General features: G+C 47.4%; 1 protein-coding gene across 1 annotated transcript in view; it reads right to left on the bottom strand.

Moving 5' to 3' along the window:
- The window catches only part of LOC115462199 (EF-hand calcium-binding domain-containing protein 6-like), a 103739-nt gene that overhangs the window by 19167 nt on the left and 66758 nt on the right, over positions 1-17814 (bottom strand). Inside the window, exon 6 of the mRNA XM_030192215.1 lies at positions 7135-7273. Within this exon, the coding sequence (XP_030048075.1) occupies positions 7135-7273 (139 nt within the window). The remainder of the gene's footprint in view (positions 1-7134; positions 7274-17814) is intronic.

Genomic DNA, 17814 nt, shown 5'->3' with positions numbered 1-17814 from the left:
ATGGCAGGAGGGCACCATCCTCTGGGGGGCGCCACACCATGCTTACCTCGCCCTCTTCTCCCCAGATCCTTGTCCTTTTTTTTTTGTTTAAATTTACCTCTCCGGCGCGTGGCAGCGTAGCGTTAGTGAGGAGGCGGCGCTCCCCCGCCCCGACGTGTCAGTCTCTTCCCTTCGCTCGGTTCCGCCTTCTTCTGACATCAGAAATGACATCAGAAGAAGGCGGGACACTGAGCGAAGGGAAGAAGACACGTTGGGGCAGGGGAGCGCCGCCTCCTTCTCACTAACGCTACGCTGCCACGCGCCGCAGAGGTAAATTTAAACAAAAAGGAAAAGGATCTGGGGAGAAGAGGGCGGGTAGTGTAGCGATCGTTTTCGTGGGGGGGGGGGGGGCGCGCCGGCGGGGCCAACTGCAGGTGGGCGCCGGAGACCCTAGGCACGGCCCTGCTTAGCAAGCTGAAAAGCTTACCTAATCAAGCACAGTGTGCACCTGAATGAGTGTGGAGAGCATCCATGAGAAAGTGAAACTAAGAGTTGCTGCTGCTGCTGCTGCTGCTGGAGCAGCTAAGGAAAGCCAGGAGTAGAACTAGAACTGGGGCTGCTATTGAGAAGTATAAGGTTCAAGCTGTGCATATTGAAATGTATTAAAAAGCTGAACTGCTGCCAGAGAAGCTGCAACTGAGACAGTTTAGGAATTTGATTTGGAGTGGAAGTTACAGCCAGAGCTGGAGCTAGGTGTCCTGAAATAAGGCCAGCTCCTGAATACACAGCAGACCAGAGGGAGCAAGAGACTCCAAGCTGTTGGTGGAAGATAGAAGCTGCTGCATTATAAACTGCAACTGGAGTAGTTGGAAACCCTGGAGTAGAGTAGTTGTTTCAAGCCAGCACTCCAGCATATACTGGTGGGGAACCAATGAGTGTGCCTTGAGGACTGAAGAAGTAAGACTCCAGGATGGACATTTGGGACCAGGAGTGGGAAAAAGATCTGGTTGACCCTGCAGCAATGTCCTGTAAATTCAGAGGACTACTGGCTGTGGGGCACAGTTGAGAAACAGGAAAAGGCCTAAAAGAGGGTCAGGAAAAAAATCACAAGGGGTGACTGGCAGAGAGCCTACTTGGGTAGCCAAATAAGCTCCAGGAGGAAGAAAAACAGTGGAGTCCCCAAGAGGAAACAAGTTAAGTGACCTGCCAAAAGTCAACCACAACAGCAATAGTAAAGTGTCCTGACAAAGGCAGGGAGCCAGAAGCCAGACAAGTGGCTGGGCAGCAAGTGAAAGCAATGCCTGAACAAAGGACTATGTTGCAACCCAAACCTAGAAGCCACAAGAAGGAAAAGGGGACCTAACACTGTTAAGTGCCTGTCTCATGTGTGGCCCAAGAGATGGAAGGAAGTTAACCACTGTAGTCTAGAGGTGATGAAGACCCATACTGGCTGTCTGTCATGGTGTCTCAACCAGAGGAATAGACAAAGTCCCTTGAATATCACTCGGGAGAGGCTCAGGACCCACCTCAACATTTAGTTAGTGAGTTGGAAGAAGCCGACTGCTACATTAAGATGCTGGTAGATGGTCTATAAAACAACTGTGTCTTGTTTTATAGACCACTAGGTAACTGGAACGAATGCCAATCACACTTCATGGATTTGATATCGAACATCTGCGTAACTAACTCCAATTTACTGATACTAGGTGACATTAACCTTCACCTAGAAGACCCTAACTCTACCAATGCACGAGAATGCAAGGAATTCCTCCAACTATGGGGCCTTAAATGGCCACATATGCAAGCAACCCATGTCAAAGGGCACACACTTGACCTCATCACACACAAACTGTCCACAGACCAGAACCTAATACTATCAGATACTAAATGGACAGACATACCATGGTCAGACCATTACAAATTAAACCTACCCCTACAATGGCGAAAAAAAGGTTCATACAATATCTCCCAGATTGGGATAACAGATGCAGAAGCATATTAGATGAAATAGCACCATTACAAACAAGAACCTCACGTAGGCATAACTTGATACCATGGTATAACGAAGAACTGAAAACACTAAAAACACAAACTAGGAAACTTGAATGAGCATGGAAAAAAATAAAAGATGTACACACACTCAACGCATGGAAACAAACTCAAAGAAAATACAAATATGCAATAAGACAAACTAAAAGGTTATATTACAAAACCAAAATAGGGCCAGACTACAAAGACACGAACAAACTATATCAACTCGTGAACAAATTACTGGACACCACATTAGTCACCACAACCAACACAGGCACCCCATTGGCAGACAAACTCGCCAAATACTTCAACGAGAAAATTGTAAACCTACGCAATACGCTACCACAGAACACCACCGATATCGAAAAATTCATTGAATGTCTGGACCCAATCCTCGGTGAATACCCAGCAGACCGAATTTGGACTAACTTCGCTTTCCTCACAGATGAAACTGTCATCCAAGCGATTAACAGGTTCGCCAAGACTCACTGTAAATCGGATACCTGCCCCAGCTACCTAATAAAATCCACCTAAACTACATGCTGCAACATGGACTCTTCCCTAAAGATAAAGGCAACATCCTACTCACCCCAATACCAAAAGATACAAAGAAAAAAGCAAACAAAATCACCAACTACCGCCTGGTAGCATCTATCCCTCTCGTAGTCAAACTGTTGGAAAGCTTGGTAACCAAGCAACTTACCGACTACTTAAACAAATTCTCAATATTACACGAATCACAATCAGGTTTTCGCTCCAACCACAGCACTGAAACAGTACTAATTACTCTCCTAACCAAATTGAAACAAGAAATTGCAACTGGCAAAAGCATACTTCTCCTTCAATACGACATGTCTAGTGCATTCGACATGGTAAACCATAAAATACTACTAAACATCTTAGAATACTTCGGGATCGGTGGAAGTGTACTCAGTTGGATCAAGGGCTTCCTAACCACTAGAACATACCAAGTGATATCAAATTCAAACATATCATCACCATGGAAATCTGAATGTGGAGTACCCCAAGGATCACCACTATCACCAACCCTTTTCAACTTAATGATGACCCCACTAGCCAAATCCTTATCCAACCAAGGCCTTAACCCTCACATTTACGCAGATGATGTCACAATATACTTCCCTTACAAACACGATCTAACAGAAATCACCAACGAAATCAAACTCTGCCTGCAAATCATGAACTCATGGGCGGATGCATTTCAACTGAAACTCAACGTAGAAAAAAACACACTGTCTCATTCTCTCATCCCAATACAACACAAACACACCAATATAAACACCCCAGATTAAACCCTTCCTGTTTCAGACAGCCTGAAAATTCTTGGAGTTACAATCGACCGAAACCTCACGCTAGAAAGCCAAGCAAAAACCACAACAAGAAAATGTTCCACGCAATGTGGAAACTCAAACGAGTAAAACCTTTCTTCCCAAGGGAAATATTCCGTAACTTGGTACAATCAATGGTACTAACTCACGTGGAGGGGCATAATCGAATGTGAACGCCCATCTCCATGGGCGTCTATCTCCAAGAACAGGTACGTGAAGGGGCGGGACAAACCGTATTTTCGAAAAAAATGGGTGTCCATCTTTTTACCGATAATACGGTTTGTGCCAGCCAAATGCATCAGATTTGTGCGGATTTGAGCTGGACGGTATTGTTTTTCAGTGATAATGGAAACCAAAGGCGTCCAGCTCAAAAACGACCAAATCCAAGGCATTGGGTTGTGGGAGGGGCCAGGATTCGTAGTGCACTGGTCCCCCTCACATGCCAGGACACCAACCGGGCACCCTAGGGAGCACTTGTAACAATTAAAAAAACAAAGCAAACTACCTCTGAAGTCCATAGCTGGCTTCCCTTGGGTGCTGAGCCCCCCAAATCCCCCCCAAAACCCACTCCCCACAACTCTACACCATTACCATAGCACTTATGGGTGAAGGGGGCACCTAGATGTGGGTACAGTGTGTTTTGGGGGTGTTTTGGAGCGCTCCCATTTACCACCACAAGTGTAACAGGTAGGGGGGGGTGGGCCTGGGTCCACCTGCCTGAAGTCCACTGCACCCACTAACAACTGCTCCAGGGACCTGCATACTGCTGTGATGAAGCTGGGTATGACATTTGAGGCTGGCATACAGGCTGGAAAAAAAAAGTTTTTAAAGTTGTTTTTTTGGGTGGGAGGGGGTTAGTGACCACTGGGGGAGTCAGGGGTGGTCATTCCCGATTCCCTCCGGTGGTCATCTGGTCATTTAGGGCACTTTTTTGGGACTTGTTCGTGAAAAAAAAGGGTCCAAAAAATGTGACCCAAATTCGCGCTAAAAATGCCTTACTTTTTTCGATTATCGGCCGAGGATGCCCATCTCTCCTTGGCCGATAAACACGCCCCAGTCCCGCCTTCACCACGCCTCTGACACGCCCCTGAACTGGACAAAACTTAACTCTTCCTCCTTGATTCCCTAATGTGACTATTACTCATGAACCTTAACACAATACCACTCTGTATTTGTCATACCGGAATTGGTGATCGCCATCACGGTACTATGTAAGCCACATTGAGCCTGCAAATAGGTGGGAAAATGTGGGATACAAATGCAATAAATAAATACAGCAAGCCACTGAGTATGCGTATCAACTATGGGAGGAAAAGAAGTCCCTCTAACAGCAACTTGTAGAAGGTAAGGACCAGTTGCAAGGTCAAAGAGAAAAGTGGGAGGGAGACCATGCCAAGCTACAGGACATGGCAAGAAGAAAGACGAGCTGATGGGAGCTCTCACACAACAAGCTAGGAAGTATGTGAAGGAATTACAAAGTATCCGCACTGCTATAGAAGCAGAACAAGAAGGGTTATGGGAAACCACTGAACAGAAGGTAGATAATAAATATGAGGAGGGACCTAGCAAAGCTTGAAGAATGGTCCAGAATTTGGCAGCTGAGACCTAATATTAAAAATTTGCAGGGTCATTCATTTGGACTACAAAAACTTGAGGGAGCGGTACATTTTAGGTAGTAAAGTACTTTTCTGCATGAAACAGGAACAGGCAGGGCTGCCGAGAGGGGGGGCAGGAGGGACAAAATTCCCTGAGCCCAGGTCTCCAAGGAGGGCCTGGCGCTGGGGTCTCTCTCCTTCTCCTGCTCTCAGGCCACCAGCGCTGCAGTCCCCGGTCTCACCTGCCTGCCCTCGGCTCCGTCGACAGCCCCCCTTTAGGCCTTTCTTCACTGTGTCCTGCCCTTGTCTGATGTAACTTCCTGTTTCCACGAGGGCAGGGCACAGTGAGGGAGGGCCCGAAGGGAGGCGATCTGCTGCTTTCACACGGAGGTGAGGCGCTGCCAATTTGAATGCAGGGGGCCCAGTGGCGGACGGAGGGGGGCTGTTGACGGGGCTGGGGTGGGCGGGTGGAGAGCGGGGACTGCAGCACCGGTGGCCTGAGAGCAGGAGAGGAAGGCAGTTGGGGGGGGGGGGGGGCGGGCCCAGCTCAGTCTCTCAGCAGCTCTGGGAACAGGACTTGGGTGTGATTACATGTGATGATCTTAAGGTAGCCAAACAGGTAGAAAAGATTATGGCAAAAGCCAGAAGGATGTTTGGGTACATAGAGAAAGGAATGGGCAGTAGGAAAAAGGAGGTGATAATGCCTCTGTATAAGTCTCATTCAGAGTACTATGTACACTCTGGAGATCACACCTTCAAAGAGGTATAAACAAGATGAGTCGGTCCTGAGGGCAGCTACTAAAAGGGTCAGTAGCCTTCATCATAAAACATATGGGGACTGACTTAAAGATCTCAATATGTATATTTTGGAAGAAAGGCAGGAGAGGGGAGATATGATAGAGACATTCAAATACCTCCATGGCATAAATGCACAGGAAGTAAATCTCTTGCAATTGAAAAGAAGCTCTGGAATGAGGGAGCATAGGATGAAGGTAAAAGAGGAACAGACTCAGGAAATGGCCTCCTAGTGGAGGTGATAGAAACAAAGACTGTATCTGAATTCAAGAAAGTTTGAAATAAGTACATAGGATCTCTAAGGGTAAGGAAGGGATATGATTGGCATGGATGAGCAAACTGGATAGACCATATGGTCTTTATCTGCTTTCATTTTTCTATGTTTCTTTACTAGGCATCTGGTGGTAGCAGTGAAGGGGGAAGAGAGTTCAAGGGGGTCTAGTGATGGATGTCTGGAATGCTCTCTTGGAGGAACTGGTAGAGGTAAAAACATTTTTTTTTCCAAAAAAGCATAGGATAAACAGAGGATTTGTAGAGCCAGGACCATGGAACTGAAGCACTGGTGTAATCTACACGAAACCGCAGTTACAATGCAATACAGGACGCTTCTGTTGTATGGAATCCATGTGTGATATTCTAATCCCAAGTTCCTCAGGGGTTTGCCCTATCATTGCTGTTGTTCCACATTTACTTCACACCATTTTGTGACCAACTGAAAAAATTGAGGGTTGACTATTGCATCTTGTGGAGGATATAATTTCTTTACCTCTTCATAGTGACAGAATATAACCTAATACATTTTTGACTTGCATATATTTCTAATGATATTTACATACTACTCTATTTTAAATATTCTGTAAAAATACCAGCAATTACTTCTGCATCATTTTGATTTTTTTCACACATAATTAAAAAAAACTCTTTCACTGGAAAGTTCTCCTAGTCCACTATAATGGGAAATGCCAAGTTAAGAATAAGAAATAAAGTAGAATTATTGAAAAAAAAAAAAAAAGAAATATTAAGATACCAAAGCACTTAGCCTTCCAAAGTTCCATAGAAACCTATGGAACTTTAGAAGGCTAAGTGCTTTGAAAATATGCCTCTATATGGAAGGGAGTGTCTGAACAGTACCCATCAGCCTTTTACTACTGATTGAGGTAAGTTGGAGTGCTTCAAAGGAAACACAGCTAATGCAGCTTAACACAGATATATTTATAAGGAAACTTTGTAAAGAAAAAGGCACCGAACTGCAGCAGACTTATCTGTGTAACTCCAAAAGTTACTTACATAAATCTTTTGAAAATTGATTCCCTCGTGTTTAGGGGTAGGAGGTGAATAATTTGGCAAGCTCTGTTCTGTATCTAAGATGTTTGCTTATGCGGTACCTGTTCAGGAGTTCTCCCACTGTCGTGGCCTTCTACTGAGGAATAGGCATTGCGGTGTTTCAGTATCTTTCCTTCATCATCAAACTGACATTTCAAGCCTCCTATAGACTTCTCATCAAACAGACTGGGCACACCCCTCCTTTTAAGAAATGAGATACTGATATGTAACGATTGGTTTAAGTGTTGGCACCTAAGTGCTGCAGATAGATGCATAACTTATAGTATTCTATAAATTACATGTGAAAGTTTGAGCTCTGCCTCAGCTCCACCTATGTCTATACACCCCCTTTGCAAATACACGCTGTGTAACTTTAGCAGAACAGCACTTAGGTAGAATTTTGGCAGTTATGCACAAACAGATGTACGTAAATGCTATTATTCTAAATGTTAGCCAGATAGATAAGCTTCGCTTTAAATGAAATACTGGATACTGTAAGGAGTATGGTAAGGAGTCTGGAGAAAGAAAGGGGGTGGGGAGGAACCCCAGCTACCAAAAAGGGAAAGAGGACACGGTGGGGGTTCCGATCCTGCCAAAAAGGGACATAAGAGTAGAACACTACAAGTCCCAGAAAGCCCCAGGAGAGCACCTGGTAAGGGGGAGAAATAGGGTGCACCTCCCAGAGGCTCCAAAAGGGGGCCAACCAAAAAGGGAGAAAGCTGAAGCTCTACCCTGGTGGAAAAGGTGGTGGTGGAAAAAAGGGGCGGGGAAAGAACAACCCCAGAACCCGGTTAATGAGGGAAAAGGGAATCAGCTGGAGGGGGGGAGGGAAGAGGAGAAAATGGACTGGGCTCCAGAGGAGGGAGGAGGAGAGGAGCCAGAGGCAATGGAACAAGGAGAGCCAGAGGAGGTCCCTGAGGAACCGATGGAGCTGTTGGCTCTGACTCAGTCAGAGCAGGAGGTATAGGGGGCTGTCCGGGTCAAGCGGGAGGAGGTCAGGAGAAAAGGCTGACCAAGAGGGTGGGACCCGGAGGCTTTGAGCCCGCGCAAAGCCTTGCTACTTAGTGATACTGTGTTTGAAAAGCCAGGCTACATTTAGGGCTGTGTTTGGAAAAGCCTGCTGCAAGTGGAACTGTGTTTACAGGCCTTGCTACTTTTTGGAGACTGTGTTTGAAAAGCCAGGCTACATTTAGGGCTGTGTTTGGAAAGGCCCTGCTGCAAGTGGAACTGTGTTTAAAAACCTTGCTACTTTGTGATACTGTGTTTGAAAAGCCTGGCTACATTTAGGGCTGGGTTTGGAAAAGCCCTGCTGCAAGTGGAACTGTGTTTACAGGCCTTGCTACTTTTTGAGACTGTGTCTGAAAAGCCAGGCTACATTTAGGGCTGTGTTTGGAAAGGCCCTGCTGCAAGTGGAACTGTGTTTAAAAACCTTGCTACTTTGTGATACTGTGTTTGAAAAGCCGGGCTACATTTAGGGCGGTGTTTGGAAAAGCCCTGCTGCAAGTGGAACTGTGTTTAAAGGCCTTGCTACTTTTTGAGACTGTGTTTGAAAAGCCAGGCTACATTTAGGGCTGTGTTTGGAAAGGCCCTGCTGCAAGTGGAACTGTGTTTAAAAACCTTGCTCCTTTGTGATACTGTGTTTGAAAAGCCTGGCTACATTTAGGGCTGGGTTTGGAAAAGCCCTGCTGCAAGTGGAACTGTGTTTAAAGGCCTTGCTACTTTTTGAGACTGTGTTTGAAAAGCCAGGCTACATTTAGGGCTGGGTTTGGAAAAGCCCTGCTGCAAGTGGAACTGTGTTTAAAGGCCTTGCTACTTTTTGAGACTGTGTTTGAAAAGCCAGGCTACATTTAGGGCTGTGTTTGGTAAGGCCCTGCTGCAAGTGGAACTGTGTTTAAAAGCCTTGCTGTAAATTGAAAGGTGCTGGAAACAGCCTGTCTTCCCCAGGGAGCCGGGTTTTGAGTGGAAAGATCCCTAAGGAAGTGGGACAACAGAGTAAAAGGGCTCTGAGCTGAGGACCAGCAGGTTCTTTTCTACAAGTGGTGGCAGTGGTGGGATCTTTCTACAGGACCTGTCGCTAGAGAGGAGACTGGGATCAGACGGAGGGAGAAGCCCCTCGGGAGGGCCAACGCGGAGAAAGGCGCAGACCCATCTGGGGTTCCGGTAAGCGGGCCGGACGTGGGAGGGGAGATAAAAAAGGGGTCAGGAAAAGAGCCCAACATAAAAAGGGGTAATCGTCCTTGGAGGAGTTTTCTCTGTTGTTTTTCCCCAGGTGGTGGTGCCGGCCTCGAGATGGACCCCAAGGAGATCTTCGGATGGATGACTCTGCAATTTCAAAAACAACAGGAGCTGACCGCCAAAATAGTCGAAGACTCCCTGACCGCCGCTCGCGATCAACAGCAACCCGTACTGAACATGCTGCAGGATTTTTTCCAGAGAGGAGCTGCTACTCCCTGGGAGGAGGGAGCTGGAACTAATGGACAAGGGATCGGAGCAGGAGGAGCGGTAGGACCTGTATCCCTACATTCACTTAACTGGGGAAAATTGTCAGAACAAGATAATGTGGACGATTTTTTAACGGCATTTGAAAGGGTGGCTGGGGCGGCGGGGTGGCCAGGAGAGCAATGGGCTATGAGGTTAGTGCCTTCTTTGTCAGGGGAGGCATTGGCAGCCTTTAGGGATTTATCTCCTGTAGATGCTGCCAATTATGCAAGACTGAAAGAGGCTATTAAAGATCGATATGGCCTCAGTACCCAAGCTTACAGACGCAAGTTTAGAGCCACAAAATGGGAAAAGGGTACCCCCCCTAGAGCCGTAGCAAATAAACTTATGGATTTAGTAAAAAAATGGCTGGAGCCCGAGCAACATAGCCTGCAAGAGGTATTGCAGGAGTTGGTGGTGGAGCAATTCCTTCAGGGGCTTCCCGAAGGAATTAGGGCTGAATTAATAAAGAGGGGATGTAAGACGGTGGAGGGGGTGACGGCTGGGTTGGAGTGCTACCTAGAGGCCCAGCAGTGGGGTACCCCAGGGCTGGAAGGAGGAAAAGCCCGGGTGGTAGAGAAAGAGGCGTCCCCCAAAGTTTCCCTCATCAGGCCAGAGACCCCGACTTGGGGTAGGAAGCCCAAGGTAGTTGCAGGCCCGAGTAAAAAGGCTGCCCCTTTTGGGAACAGGGGGTGTTTTAAGTGTGGTAGCGCTGGACATTTAAAAAAGGATTGCCAGTGGCGGGAGGGATGGATCTCGCGTCTGGAAAAAGGGGGTATGCCCCGGTACCTGACTCAGGTTAAGGTAGAGGGGGTACCCGTTACGGCAATGTTAGACTCAGGCGCAGATCAGTCCATGATCTCTAGAGGGCTCTGGGAACAGATACGGAGGAGGAGACCCCCGGGGAGGGAGATCTATGAAGGAAAAGTGGCCATACAATGTATTCATGGGCCTAAGACGCCGTATGCCCTCCACAGGGTCAACTTACAGGGACCCCTGGGGGACATAAAGCTTGCGGTGGCTATTCTGCCCAGATTACCCCAAGATATGATCCTAGGAAGGATTGGCCCCAGTTTAGGGAATGTATGGGAGAAAAAAAAGTGTTGGTTACCACCAGAGCTCAGTCTAGCCGTGAGGCAGATAGGGGCGGGGAGGACCTCGGGGGTGTTTTTCCTTTTCAAGGCGAGGTCCTGGGGGATCCAGGCCGAGAAAGGAAAGGAAAATCCTTGAAAAGAAAGGAACAGAAGGATAGAAGGGAGGCTCTTCAGAGGGTACAGAGGGAAAGTTACCTGCCGGTGGCCCCGGAGGAATTGAGGGAACAGTTTCCCCAATTTCACCGAGAGCAGGCCACAGACCCTACTCTGGAGTATGCGTGGGAGAGGGCCCACCAGGGGGAAGGCCAGGCAGCCTCCGGGTTCATGGTGGACGGGAATATATTGTATAGGAAGGTGCCTAGCTGGGAGAACTCGGGGGGAGGGAAACAGCTAGTGGTACCCCGGGCGTTCCGTTCTCTGGTGGTAAGGCTGGCCCATGATCATCCCCTGGGGGGGCATAAGGGCTCCCAAGCTACATTAAACCAAATATTGGCCCGATTTTATTGGCCAGGGATTTATGGGGAGGTGGAAAGATACTGTAAATCCTGTCCCAACTGTCAAAAGGTATCGGACAGATTCCCTCCAAAAGCCCCTTTAATGCCGCTGCCTAGGGTAGACCAACGGAGGAGAATGGCCATGGATATCGTGGGGCCGGTGACAAGGTCACAGAGAGGGTTCCTCTACGTGTTAGTGGTGATGGACATGGCCACCCGATATCCATGGGCCCTGCCCTTAAGGAATATTTCGGTGAGGAATATCGCTAGGGAGCTTATAAAAATTTTTTGCGAGGTAGGGTTCCCCCAAGAAGTATTGACCGACCGGGGGTCCAATTTTATGTCGCAGACATTGAGGCAGGTATGGGAAGCCTTTGGAATAAAACATATACGCACGGCGGCTTACCACCCCCAAACAAATGGGATGGTGGAACGCTTTAACCGGACCTTAAAGGGTATGCTAAAAAAAGCCTTGGGGGCGGATAGGACCGGGTGGGACCAGCTTTTACCATTCGTGTTGTACGCCTACCGGGAAAAGGTGCAAGCCTCCTTAGGGGTTTCTCCTTTTGAATTAATGTTTGGGAGGCACCCCAGGGGTATGTTAGATATAGTGCAGGAGCACTGGGTGCCCCCCGAAACAACCGATAAAACCGTGGTGGAGTATTTACAGGATCTAAGGGGCCGATTAGACAGGATACAAGAATATGCCCAAGACCAACTAGAACATAGCCAAGAACAACAGAAGGGGTATTATGACAAAGGGACCCGGGGAAGGGAGTTTTCCCCAGGGGATAGGGTCCTGATATTAATTTCGGAAGATCCCCATAGGTTCTCCTCCCGGTGGAAAGGACCTTGGGTGGTAAGGAGGAGACTCGGTCCCCTCACCTATGAGGTGGCGAATGAGAGGGGTAGAGTACAAACATTTCACGTTAATCTAATGAAGCCCTGGGTAGCTAGGGTAGGATATCAAACCTGTGAGGAAGAAAGGGGGGGCGAGGAGTTAGGGCCTCAAGGGAGATTTTTAAGCCCGGCGAGCCCGGAGTTAATCCCCAGTTACCCCAGGAGAAAAGGAAGGAAATAGGAAGGCTCTTAGAGCGCTTTAAGGATGTGTTGACGGCCTGTCCGGGGAGTACCCACTTAGTAGAGCACGAGATAATCACCGAGCCGGGGAAGATCGTAAGGCAAAGGCCCTATAGACTCTCCCCGATGAAGAGGAGGGAAGTCATTACCCAAGTACAAGAAATGTTAGACTTTGGGGTAATTGAGGAGTCCCACAGTCCTTGGTCCAGCCCGGTAGTGTTAGTACCTAAGCCTGAAGGCGAATGGAGATTTTGTATTGATTTCAGGCAGCTTAATACGATCTCCAAAACGGATGCTTATCCTATGCCGTATATAGAAGAGCTAGTGGACCGGTTGGGAGCTGCTCAGTATTTGACTACTCTCGATTTAACAAAAGGGTACTGGCAGATCCCCCTGTCTCACAAAGCCCAAGCGAAGACCGCTTTTAGTACCCCCATGGGCTTATACCAATTTAAAAGGCTGCCTTTTGGCCTCAATTCAGCTGCGGCCAGCTGCCAACGCTTGCTTGACCAAGTCCTCAGACCACATCAGACCTATGCTGCAGCGTATATGGATGATGTGGTAATCCACAGTGAGGACTGGGACACCCATTTAAAGCAGGTAGGGGCAGTGCTGCAAGCTTTACGGGAGGCGGGTCTTACCCTTAACCCTAAAAAGTGCTGCTTTGCCCAATATAGGGTCAAGTACTTAGGCTATAACGTAGGCCGAGGAGAGGTGCGGCCTTTATTGAACAAAGTTCAAAGCATCCAAGAATTTCCTCGGCCCAGCCGGAAAAAAACAGTTGCGGCGATTCCTAGGTATGGTGGGCTATTACAGGCGATTCATCCCTCACTTTTCCGAAATCGCTACTCCCTTAACAGATATGTTGAAGGGTAAGAACCCCGATCAGCTGAGATGGGGGGAGGAGGAGTTGCGGGCCCTAGAGCAGATGCAGAATGCCCTGTGCCAGGAACCGGTGTTGAAGGCAGTAGATTTCAGAAAACCTTTTATCCTGCAAACCGATGCTTCGGGTAGGGGGCTAGGGGCGGTGCTGTCTCAAGAACACGAAGAGGCAGAGCATCCTGTTCTGTATCTGAGCCGAAAACTCCTACCACATGAGACCCATTATTCCACCATAGAGAAGGAGTGTCTAGCCATAAGATGGGCGGTGCAGGAATGTACAGTCTATCTGGAAGGGCGACCCTTCAAGTTGGTGACGGATCATGCTCCACTGAAGTGGCTTAATTTAATGAAAAACAACAATGGAAGGCTGATGCGCTGGTATTTAGCCTTGCAACCCTTCCAGTACACAGTGGAGCATCGTCCGGGGAGGTGTCTGGCGAATGTGGACGCCCTATCCCGGGTAGGGGACGATACAGAGGAAAAAGGAAAACAGGGGGGGGGAGTGAAAGCTTAAGGGGGGGGTATGTAAGGAGTATGGTAAGGAGTCTGGAGAAAGAAAGGGGGTGGGGAGGAACCCCAGCTACCAAAAAGGGAAAGAGGACACGGTGGGGGTTCCGATCCTGCCAAAAAGGGACATAAGAGTAGAACACTACAAGTCCCAGAAAGCCCCAGGAGAGCACCTGGTAAGGGGGAGAAATAGGGTGCACCTCCCAGAGGCTCCAAAAGGGGGCCAACCAAAAAGGGAGAAAGCTGAAGCTCTACCCTGGTGGAAAAGGTGGTGGTGGAAAAAAGGGGCGGGAAAGAACAACCCCAGAACCCGGTTAATGAGGGAAAAGGGAATCAGCTGGAGGGGGGGAGGGAAGAGGAGAAAATGGACTGGGCTCCAGAGGAGGGAGGAGGAGAGGAGCCAGAGGCAATGGAACAAGGAGAGCCAGAGGAGGTCCCTGAGGAACCGATGGAGCTGTTGGCTCTGACTCAGTCAGAGCAGGAGGTATAGGGGGCTGTCCTGGTCAAGCGGGAGGAGGTCAGGAGAAAAGGCTGACCAAGAGGGTGGGACCCAGAGGCTTTGAGCCCGCGCAAAGCCTTGCTACTTAGTGATACTGTGTTTGAAAAGCCAGGCTACATTTAGGGCTGTGTTTGGAAAAGCCCTGCTGCAAGTGGAACTGTGTTTACAGGCCTTGCTACTTTTTGAGACTGTGTCTGAAAAGCCAGGCTACATTTAGGGCTGTGTTTGGAAAGGCCCTGCTGCAAGTGGAACTGTGTTTAAAAACCTTGCTACTTTGTGATACTGTGTTTGAAAAGCCAGGCTACATTTAGGGCTGTGTTTGGAAAGGCCCTGCTGCAAGTGGAACTGTGTTTAAAAACCTTGCTCCTTTGTGATACTGTGTTTGAAAAGCCTGGCTACATTTAGGGCTGGGTTTGGAAAAGCCCTGCTGCAAGTGGAACTGTGTTTAAAGGCCTTGCTACTTTTTGAGACTGTGTTTGAAAAGCCAGGCTACATTTAGGGCTGTGTTTGGTAAGGCCCTGCTGCAAGTGGAACTGTGTTTAAAAGCCTTGCTGTAAATTGAAAGGTGCTGGAAACAGCCTGTCTCCCCAGGGAGCCGGGTTTTGAGTGGAAAGATCCCTAAGGAAGTGGGACAACAGAGGAAAAGGGCTCTGAGCTGAGGACCAGCAGGTTCTTTTCTACAATACATACAACAAACACACTTTGGATATCCACAGAATTCAACTGAATAGCCAAAGTAAATGTGTTGGTCAATGAACCTTGGTCGTAACACGCTGTGCTTATATCCACTCATACACAGTGTCTTACATACTTAAATCATCATGGTTCAGTGGCCGCCACCTTCCTATATAATGTTTAATTGTTGAGTAAACCTTTTATAGAAATGAAAATCAACTGGCTTATATTATTCATATTACTTAATACTCATTGTAAAGTATAACACTTGATCTAGTCGGCTTAGGGGCACTCTTCTCCGACACAGCACGTGTTTTGCTGAATTGCTTTTTCAAGGAAGTCCACGTTTGGCAAATGTCAGCATGATGAGAGGTGGCTAATATGATCTCATTACTTTGTCATTACAGGGTTAGTTCTATAAATGTGTGCCTGGTGGGAATCTATTATAAAGGAATTTAGGCCTACAGACCTGCAGATCAGATGCAGTTAAGGGATGTGATCATCACCAGCAATGTGGTGGGTGGGGTGGGGGATATTCTCTTTAAAATCGTTGTTTTTGAATGCATGTTATTTATGGCTAATTTTGTTATCTTTGAAGTGTATTGTTGCCCTTTTGCCACAGTGTGCTGCAGCCTGCTTGGATTGGTTCCTGGCTTCCAGCTTTCCACCACAGAGCATGCAGACTAAAGCAGCTGCAGCCTGCAAAGCAAGTACCTGACCAATCGCTAGAGAATGATCCAGACAGTCAAGTAGGAGTCACAAAGTGGTTAGCACTACGAAGCTGAAAGGACAAGGAAATCCTGTGCCAGCAAATTGGTGCCTTAGGGTAAGCAGAAATTTCTTTTTTTTTTTTTTCCTGTTTTGGAATATAAATTCTTTTAATAAAAGAAAAAAAAATATCATGCAGTAAACCAATGGCCTTGGCCAGTCTGATGGCTTGCTGCTCTGGATAGTTTCATCCATTCCTTTCTCCACTCCTCACCCCTATCACCCCAGTCTGATCCCTGATACAATGACATTTCTCAGCACTTACTGAGTCTTACCCCTCTGTTTACAAAGCCACGCTAGCACCGACATAGTCCATTCACTTTGAATGGACTGTGTCGGCATTGCTACGCGGCTTTGTAAACAGAGGGTTAATGTATGTTAGTTAAGCAGTGGAAGGGCTGAGGGCTACCATTGTTGAGCTGTGCTTAGTTAAGGCATCAGTTAGCCTTAATCCAGCTCTGTTTCTCTGGATTTGTCTGAAAGTGTTTCTCGGGTTTTGTTGGCTTCCAGTAGAGTTTCAACTAGCAGGTCATGAGGTTTGCCATCTTTTTATTGCGTTGCTTTTAGGGTGCACCGAGGTGAAAGATTCTGCTAGTACAAGTTGTATTATGTGTGGTAGTAGTGGTAGTTGGGAAGATTGGGGGGGCAGGGAGGAGAGGGAATCAGAGAGGCCACCCTCTTTAACTTCTGCCCTGGGCCCCAGAAGGTCTAAAACCGGCCCTGCTTTTACTAAATTGCAATAAGCACTAATGTGTGCTTACCACAGGCTAAAAAGGACTACTGCTGGGTGTGCTCAGGCATCCCACACTAGTTTTGAGATCGGCAAGCTACCCACACGCTAAAAAAAATTGAAATTATTATTTAGCACTGGGGCGTATCTGGGGGGTAGAGAGTAGGCGTGTTCTGTGCTAATCGGTTAGCTCAGCTACATCGCCATGCACTAGCATATAGTTAGGCATGAGCCCTTACCGCCTACAAAATAGGTGGCAGAAAGGGCTCACACACTAATGGCTACACACTAATGGGAAAATTAGTGTGTGGTTATTAATAGCAAAAATACAAAATGGGGCCATTTTACCACAATTCTAAAAGTGGCCTCAGCATGGGGGAAAGACCCACATAGGGATAGTGCTGACCACTTTTTAGCACTGCTTAGTAAAAGGGTGCTTAACCTTTTTTTAAATGTTTCTTTTTTCTTTTTTTTTTCTTTTCCCAGAAATACAAAAATTTTGGCCACTGTCTGTTGTTTCTGATGTTTGTTTCTCTGATGTTAGACTGTATAAATTTGTTGGCCAGAAAAAAATGCGTCTAGTTACCCCTGGATTCTATACAGCACGACTTAAGTTGTGCACGCAAATCCATCCATATTCTGGATTTGCACACACAACCGAGGGGTCCTTTTACTAAGTTGTGGGAAAAAGGGCCCTGCAGAGGGGGTCATTTTCCCGCAAGCCAGGGCCCTTTATTCTGCAGCCAGTAAAAGCCTCCCCCAAAAATGGCCTTGCGGTGAGAATTGTTACCACGTGGCCATGCAGCGGGGAGCTTCTTTTTAATGCCTATTTTTGTGTGTTTTACTGTTTTGGGTTATCGCCACACAAGCTATTTCCGGGGGTTTTCTTTTTCCCCTGGAAATGGCACATGCTCTGAGCGGAACTACTGCCAGTGGCCACTTTGGGCTGGCGGTAGTCCAGGGAGATCGAGCGGTAAGCCCACTCTGTAAAAGGGCCCCTTAATTAGTTAACAAGTCGATCAGCACCGATAATTGCCAATTAACAAGCAATTATTTATTTATTTGTTACATTTGTACTCCACATTTTCCCACCTGTTTGCAGGCTCAATGTGGCTTACATGGTGCCGGAGAGGTGTTGGTAGACTCCAGAGTAAACAAATACAAATACTAGGTTAGGTTATGGTAGGAAAAGGTTCATGTGGTGGGACCACATAAAGCAGAACAAGAACAGAAGGAATTGTTTGGTGATCATTACGAACTGTAGTGTTGTGGTGCCACGTAGTTCAGGCATTTATGTTGGATCGGGAGGGTATGCCTTTTGAAACAGGTGAGTTTTTAGTTTTTTCCTGAATTGGAGGTGATCGTACGTGGTTTTCACGGCTTTTGGTAGAGCGTTCCACAGTTGTGTGCTGATGTAGGAAAAACTAGATGTGTGAGTAGATTTGTATTTTAGTCCTTTGCAGCTTGGAAAGTTGAGGTTTAGGTACTTTCGAGCTGATGCGGTTGTGTTTTTGGTTGGTAGGTCGATCAAGTCT

The sequence above is a fragment of the Microcaecilia unicolor genome, chromosome 2 (assembly GCF_901765095.1).
Source record: "Microcaecilia unicolor chromosome 2, aMicUni1.1, whole genome shotgun sequence".
NCBI lineage: Eukaryota > Metazoa > Chordata > Amphibia > Gymnophiona > Siphonopidae > Microcaecilia > Microcaecilia unicolor.
Note: the sequence above shows the minus strand (reverse complement) of the source record. Positions and strands in the feature narration are given on the sequence as shown.